The sequence below is a fragment of the Buteo buteo genome, chromosome 11, assembly GCF_964188355.1.
Source record: "Buteo buteo chromosome 11, bButBut1.hap1.1, whole genome shotgun sequence".
NCBI classification, from domain to species: domain Eukaryota; kingdom Metazoa; phylum Chordata; class Aves; order Accipitriformes; family Accipitridae; genus Buteo; species Buteo buteo.
This window is the reverse complement of record NC_134181.1, coordinates 37,867,757-37,875,882: the sequence shown is the minus strand read 5'-3', so window position 1 is coordinate 37,875,882 and position 8,126 is coordinate 37,867,757. Positions and strand designations below refer to the sequence as shown.

General features: G+C 41.6%; 1 protein-coding gene across 1 annotated transcript; it reads left to right on the top strand.

Annotated features, from left to right (window-relative positions):
- Positions 1–890: 890 nt before the first annotated feature.
- On the top strand, positions 891–5,330 carry SDF2L1 (stromal cell derived factor 2 like 1). Its single transcript, XM_075041593.1, has 3 exons — positions 891–1,209; positions 2,001–2,197; positions 4,209–5,330. The coding sequence occupies exons 1-3, from the start codon at positions 891–893 to the stop codon at positions 4,485–4,487; spliced, it is 795 nt and encodes a 264-aa protein (XP_074897694.1). The 3' UTR covers positions 4,488–5,330.
- Positions 5,331–8,126: the final 2,796 nt, after the last annotated feature.

The window sequence follows — 8,126 nt, the reverse complement described above, 5'->3', positions numbered from 1 at the left end:
CTAATATAATCCAGAAATGACTGTACCAGTGGTGTATATTATGCAAGACAGTTCACTACCATGAATTTCCTTTGTTTTTCAACATTCTCGTATTTGTCTGTAAATCCAAAAAAAATGGGTGCATATTTACACAACTTAAGAGCCAGAACTGCAGGGAGGAGCAGACCTCAACGTGCCACCCGCCAACTCTAAGAATGCAACAGCATGGGCCAATTGACCTATTTGTGCCAATTCTGGCTCTCTGAGGCTGTATCTGTACCATTACCCCTACCTGGCTAGTAACCTTAGAGCTGGTTAATGTCTGACAGTGCTCTCACTGTTAAGACATTTGTTCTTCCCTGCCTCTGATGATAACTGATTGACCAGTCCTTGCAGCATGTTTTCTCCCAAGGCCCTTAACAATCAGAGTGACCCAGGTACTCTTTTTTCTTACAGCCCAGACTACATGTTAGATGAGAGGGCTGCTGTAACAAACCTGGCCTGCTCTCCTCCGACATAAACCAAACTCCCAGTGAGGGAAGCACTAGGAATCCTGTCAGCGCTGGCCCGGGGGGGGGCGGGGCGCTCAGGGCTATCGCCCGCTGGAGTGCCCGGCAGCCGGGGGTGACAATGCTCCGGGCTCGGGTGCAAAGGCACCCGGGGATGGAAGCACTGCGGGCCCCGATGGGCGCCGGCCCGGCCGACGGGGCCCGTCCCGGGGGCCGCGGGCCCGACCCACACCGCGGACCCGCCTGAGGCGTCGCTGAGGTAAAAGCGCCGCGGTCCTCCTTCGCGTCCTTCCCTGGGAGGTGCCACGCCGCTTGCTCTGATTGGTCACCTTTTTCCCTTTGGCCCAATGAGCTCCTCCCGCTGTAGGGTTCCCGGCGGTGAGGTCACTAAGCCGTGGCCCAATGCGGGAGCGAGGCCGAGCGGAGGGCGGGCGGGGATTGGCCGTCCGCGGTGCTGGCGCGGGTCGATTGGCCGGGCCGGCGGAGGCGGTGCGGAAGCGCGCTCCGCTGAGGGCGGCGGGGTGGCGGCGGTGCCGGCCGGGCTGCGGCGCGATGAGGGGCGGCTGCCGCCTCTTCCCGCTCCTGCTCCTGGCGCTGCTGCGCGGGCTGTGTCACGGCAGGGAGCCGGCGCCGGGCGCTGTTACCTGCGGATCGGTGCTGAAGCTGCTCAACACCCGCCACAGCGTGCGGCTCCACTCGCACGAGGTCAAGTACGGCTCCGGTGAGCAGGGCCGGGCCGGGTTGGGGTGGGAGCGGTGCTGAGGGGCTGAGAAATGGCGGGCGGGGAGCCGTGAGGGGGGCTGGAAAATGGCGGGAGCTGGGAAGCGTTGGGGGGACAGGTGGTGAGAGGGGCAGGAAAATGGCGGGGGGACTGGCAGCGAGGGGTGGCGGGGAAGGAGGAAGAGGAAGGTTAGAGGTTGCTGAGGTTCTTGTCCCTGGTGCAGCGGGAGCAGCGGGCGAGGGATGGGGTTGTGGGGTGCACCGGAGACCTGGCAGCCTGACAGGGAGAGGACGGTGCTGAGGCCTGGGGTACAGAAAGATGTTGTGGCTGGGCTCTGCAGGTCCCGGAGTGGGGATGTGACAGGGATGCATTGCCCGCATCCCTGAGATGAGCCTTGTTCTGTGTCCGGGGCCTCAGCAGTACCTTCCCAGCGTCTGTTCTGGCAGCGAGGGTGCTGGTTTGTTTGGGGACACAAAAAACTTGGTAGTATTTTTGAGTGAGTAGTATTTTGGTGTGAGTAGTATCCATCATGGGTCAGATTTTCTTCTCGTGTGTTCACCATGAACTTTGACAGTTTGCAGCTACTAACACATGCTATGTTTAACTTCTTCAATCTGAAAGATTATTTGGTACCTCCATTCCCACTGCAGTCAGTAAGCAGACTGTGGGAATTAAGCATCTCTTAAACATGAAGGCATGAGAACGTTAAAGCAGATTTCTTTAGTTCTTTCAGGACTTTTTGAGCTGGAGAAGTGGGTTAAGTTTCCTGCCATTTAATTCTATTCAAACAGGAAGTGGGCAACAGTCAGTGACAGGAGTTGAAGCTTCAGATGATGCCAACAGTTACTGGCGGATTCGTGGGAAGAGCGATGGCAGCTGCCAACGCGGAACACCAGTGAAATGTGGGCAAGCTATACGACTTACCCATGTTAACACAGGAAAAAATTTACACACTCATCACTTCCCATCACCGCTCTCCAATAACCAAGTGAGTTGTTTTAAATCTTAAGCTTTTGTATAAATAGTGCATGCTACTGACAGTACTTCTCTCCAGTTTTTCATGTTTTTGAAGAATCAGGCTTGCATACAAGCTGCCAGAAACAGTATGTCTATGCATATCCAGAGTTCAAGTATATTCTTTTCTGCATCTTTGAATAATGTATTTATCTTCTCGACAGTGCTAAAAGTTAATATGCACCAGTACTGGTATTTCATAGTAGTTTTAAAAAATCTGCATTTTTTTTTTTTAATCTGCACCATTGCTACTGGGAAGACTGTTCTGAAATGTTTAGCACTTTCAAGGCATTGGTGCCTCCCTCAACATTGTGAAGATTGCTCTAGAGCAAGGCAACTAATCATGTCTTATAACACTAGGCATTCCTGTATCCAAGTTCCTTGGCGATCCAATCTATTGGTCTCAGTCATCTTCTCGCTATCCCTATTTTAATTCACTATTCCTATTTATCTGTCCTCCTTCCACAGGAAAAATTAATCTGCTCTCACAATAGTATTTATTTATTGTATTGTACATATCTAGAAGAGTGTGATTTCTAACTGTAATTAGGTCCCAGTCTTGTCCTTGGACAAACGCTTCTCAAGATTGAAAATCTCACTTAAAATAAATACTGCAAACTTGTTGGAAGTTTGTCCTTAGTAGTCCTTTTAGTCTTCCTTCAGGCTATGTAGACAGGTCATTAAAAAATTGGAAAACCTGACTCTTTGTGAAAAAAGTTTGTCTTTTACAGTGAGTAAAGTGGCTGAAGCAATAAGGTCCAATTTTGTGTAGGGTATCTAGGTGATCTGGTTATTAAAACAAAAGAAGTGATGGAAAATAGCATTTTAGAAAAATGATTTAAAGAACAGATTGACTCTAAAACCTTCCCCCAGCTTTCATTTATCGGTTTAGACAATTTGTATAACATTGTCATTAATGTAAAAATCTTCAGCAACTGTCATTGTGTTTCTTTGGTTTTGCTATGAGTTTGCACAGTATCTAAGCGAAAGGAAAGTTTGCATGACTTCGCAGAGATTGATAGGACTGTAACTTATGACACTATTGAAATATGATGTAGTTATGAACACAAACTTTTATTTCATATTCTTAACAGAAGTTGGATTTTCAACTAGTATGTTGTCTTTTACACTTTTTGGACTACGTAAATGTGAATTAACATGACCCTAAAATTTTAGGTTGCTAGATACAAACTATTGCAGTTCTATTTTCAAGTTGTTCATCGCTTCTAGTTACAAGATTTTTAAGAATTAAAGGTTATCTGGAGTCCTAAACAGTTGGAGCTTAGCCTATCTGGTTTCTAGAAATGCTTGGAATTTTTTTTGGTGCATAATGAAATCTAATCTCTGACTTTTTTGTTTTAGCAGGAATTCATTTGCTTTAATGGTTGTCTTTATTTTTTTTTAAAGAGCTATTCAGCTGTCTATCTGAAGAAAGAGTGTAAACCAGAATAGTTTTTGACCCAATTGTAAGCCTGGTATAATTAAGTAAAAAAGGAATATGATTACTTAATAAGATAAATTGTTGGGACGTTGTGATGAAAACACATGCTGAAAAAAACTGTTGCAATGGTAACTATGAAGATGGTCATACTACAAAACTAAATGTCTACAGTTAGGAACTCTTTTGAGTGGGGAAAATTTGCATCAGCCTTAGTGTCATTTCTTTTGAATTTTTTCTCAGAAGGATTGTTCTGATGTCTGTGCTGAAGTCCTCTTTCATTTCATTTGTAATGTATGTTGGGGTTTGTTGGCACTTTTTGCTCAGATTACATGTTGGAGTTTGTTGGCACTTTTTGTTCAGATTGTGGTGGTAGAAAGTTACTGCTTCTGGATTTGATAACTATTGGCAAAGCAATGCAACAACAGTTTTTCTTTCCTCTCCATCCTTGCCTTTCAACTCTGCTGACTTTGTGGTTGATATTTTTGTGTCTGTATTGGTGGTGTTTGCTTACATTTTCACTTCAGGAAGTTTGTGTCTCTAACAGGAAGTAAGTGCCTTTGGTGATGATGGCGAAGGAGATGACCTCGATATATGGATTGTGCAATGCAGTGGGACTTACTGGGAGCGGGAGGATGCAGTGCGCTTCAAGCACGTAGGAACTGAGGTGTTCCTTTCAATAACAGGGGAACAGTATGGCCATCCCATTAGAGGCCAACGGGAAGTTCATGGCATGCCTACTGCTAATCATCACAACTATTGGAAAGCAATGGAGGGAGTCTTCATCAAACCCAGTACGGACCCTGCAAAACATGATGAGCTCTGAATTGACAGAGGATCCAAAATGTTTCAGCTTACTCCAATGTTCGGAGATGCTAATCCTTGGTCTCTTATAAGTCCCGCCTTGCCTAAGTGACTGACTTTCTGTATTACTGAAGGGCATTAGTTCATTCTAGGAATGCAGCACTTCTGTGGGGAATGGCATCTGCCAGGTTCAGCCATTGAAATTTATTTGGCAAAATCCTTTCTGAATTTCAAGCTTAATTGGTGAAACTAGTTTGTACATCTGTTAGTTTTTGTCGTCATTTGTTTTGCTTCTTCCTTTGTCTCTAATTTGAAGGAAATGGAAAATCTGAAGTAATACATTTCTGTAGTCCCAAGTACAATAAAACTTTGTATTTTGTAAGCTTTTTCCAATTATAATTAAATATTTGGAAACTGATTTCTACTTCTTAGTGAGAGGATGTTATTAATGAGGAGATGGAGTAAGTCTAGAAAGGGAAAAATAGTTCTCAAATATGGTGTCTTTTGAATGGCTTGAAGTCAGCTATTTGGCCTTCCAGGAAAAAAATGTGGTCCATTTGAAAATTGCTTCCAATGTCTTCCATGAGTTTCACTGTGTACTGTATGTTGGAGTAAGAAGACAAAGTTTTAATTTATTCTCTTTCTCCAATAAGTTCGTATTTCTGGTAGTGGCAATACTGCTAATTGTCAAATGGTAAGACTGCTCTGCTCTATGAACTGGTGCAGAAAGCTACTGTTTGTTTAGTTAATATTAGAATTTTATAAAATGTGATGCGAAGGAACAGTTGAATTTGACTTATGTTGTACTTGCACGTCGTTCTGCAAGATCAGTATGAGAATCCAGATGAATAAATAGTAGGGCATATAGCCATGTGGGGTTGTTTTGTGTGAATCCAGAAGAAGAGAAAAAAGAATCTTAGACAATGGTTTGGTCCTGGATTTTTGACAGAATGGTATGCTCTGGAGTACTAGCAAGGAGCCTTCGTCGAACAAGTTATGAATTTCTGTGTTCCTCTCCCTCTGTGAAAACAGAAAAAAACTAATGCTTGAATGTTTGTTACTGGAAATACTGATTAAAATTCAAAGTACCGTACATTTTCTATTTACTTTAAACAGAAAAGCTCACAAAATCAGTGTGAAAAGTCAAAATTCAGATGTTCTTATCTCCATGTGTAAATAGTTTACCAATTATGGTCTTAATTAGTCAATCAGTTAAAGAAGCAGGAAACTGATTTACTGCTTTTACAGCTCCAGTCACATGCTGCGGTGTTGGAGTGTTTGTTAAGAAGGTGCAACAGGCAATTGCAGTTAAGCTTTATAAACATACCTACTGATACGTGCTTCATGCTCTGTGATGCCTCATGCAGTTGTGCTGTACAGAATAACTTCAGGTTTTATTTAGGGGTTTACTACTAGTGAAGATCCTCATAGCGTATGAAACAAGGAACCTCTGTAACAGTTCTTTTGTGTACCTGATTATTTTTCTTCGAAGAAAAAGGTAAGACTGTTTTTCTATGAGTCTTAATTGCATGTGGGTATTAAGGATTACGGGTATTTTGGAGAGGAAGTAGCTGGCTTTTGCTGGTTTGTATTACAAGTAAACTTCTTTGTGATTAATGTTTCAGGTTCACTGATATTCCTAATTGGTATTGAAGTTGTAGCTATAAAGGATAACTATTTAAAAGCAAACCAAACCTGCATAAACAAGCTGACTTTGGTTTTCCTTTATTAAAAAGGAGGGCTTTTCTATTGAAGTTGGTATATGAGTAAAAACAAAAAGAGTGGTAGCGTTTGGCAGGAGGAAGAAACAAATTTGGCAATGGCTCGTCTGTCACTAAGAGCTAAATGCTTTATGCCTAAACCGTGTGGGCTTAGTGTATGTGCACCTGTGGAATACTGAGTTTGCTGAGAAGGGCTAGAGCTGTGTGGCTCATCTCTGTGTGCCAGGTAGTATCCCCACCCAATGTTTATCTCCGCCTGGATGTTTCTGTCCCTAGCAAAGGTATTTATCAGTTGTCCTCACTATGCTTGAGTGGGATCTCACTGGACCTTCCTCTTTCTGTTCTGGATTTGAGCCAAATTGGTTTGGTGAGGCTGAGAAAGAACTGACCAGTTCTTGCTGCTTACTTTCTACTATGATCTCACTTTTGGAAACTTCTTTGTTTTCAAATAAGATTGTTTCAAAATTTGTACCTTCTGTTCCTAAAGAATCAAGCTTCCCCATACACATGTATCTATGAATGGCTTATTTAAAGATATATTCAACAATATTCCTGTGAACTGAGTTGCCTTTGCTTTTGATTCTGACCAAAGTATAAAAGTCACTTGGCCTTAATATTGCACTTGCATTATTGTGCATGTGTCACAATTGATTTTTTTCTCTTTTTTCTAATTCTTATCACTATAAAAGTTGTGCTGAAAGACTCTTCAATAAGGCCAGCTGAAGTACACCTTACTTTGGAAAAGTCTAATTTAGTACTAAAATAACTATTGATACTCACAGCATGCTAAATGCAGACTACAAAAGTCTTAAGTTCATGTAGGAAGTGCAAAAGCTTATAGCTGTGAAAAGTGATGGCTTGTGCTAATGTGCTTTCCTTTCTGTATAACTTCTAGATTCACAAGACTTGCATTAGTATCTGTTTAATGTCATACCTTATGCTTTAAACGGAAGTACTGAGATTTCAGAACCTGATTCAGGTGTTTTTATTTACTTTGGCTGCTTACAATTCAGCTTTTCAGTCCTTCCCCCACAGCTGAGGACTAGAGACTTGGGGAACCCCAGTTTTTATATTGTTGATTTTGTTGTTGTTTGTTTTCCATGTGAAACTTATCTGCCTAAAGATATTGGGACTCTTGGGTAAAACATGAAATACTGAGAAATGTAGATATGGAAGTTGGGAACACTGTTTTGCATCTTTCCCTTTATTTTAAGGCGATAAACTAGATTTTATAATACCTCTTGTCAAAATTCTCTATACACTTCAAGGTTAAGTGAAAACTATTTTGGTTTCTGATGCTAGCAGAAAATAATTCTTTCAAATAACTGACAGGTGCTTTCCAATTTCCTGCTCACTGCTACTACAAGAACTCTTTGAAAAGGTGTGCCGGTGTTGTTACTCTTCCTTTTAATAAACTAGAAAAGCTTTGGGGAAAAGAATTAGGGGGATCCTTATGTATAGTTGTTCTTCATGGGAATAACTGCTAAAGACAATCTACCTACTTTAAACTGTACTTAGAAAAAAAAAATCTGTCAAATACTGCATTTTACACATATGCATATATCTAGTTCAATGTAAAATGACAAAGAGTTCCTTAGACATGTTAATTTTGGAGGCAAGTGTGTGTGTCTACAAACATGTTCACTTATTTCCTAAAGCTTTTTAAAGCTCTGTGTAACTGTTCAACATATGAACACTTGCCACACATTTTGACTTTTCAGTCAGTATGAATGAGAACTGGTTTTAGTTCTTTGAAAGTGCTAGAAGAGATGTACTGCTCATTGATTCTTCATTCTGAATGTCAAGGCTAAAGATAAACCGATGTTTTCATTTAATTTATTATGTTTGGGAATACTAATTGGGTATATCTGTTCTTATTAAGTTAAATTAGCAGATATTTTTAGAAATCAAAACAAAAAAAAGAAAAAAATTACAATCAA

Coding starts and splice junctions, on each gene's coding strand:
- SDF2L1 (XM_075041593.1), top strand. CDS start 891: ATGCGGGAGCGAGGCCGAGCGGAGGGCGGGCGGGGATTGGCCGTCCGC. Junction 1,210..2,000: donor CGAGGTCAAGTACGGCTCCG/GTGAGCAGGGCC, acceptor CTATTCAAACAG/GAAGTGGGCAACAGTCAGTG. Junction 2,198..4,208: donor CACCGCTCTCCAATAACCAA/GTGAGTTGTTTT, acceptor TGTCTCTAACAG/GAAGTAAGTGCCTTTGGTGA.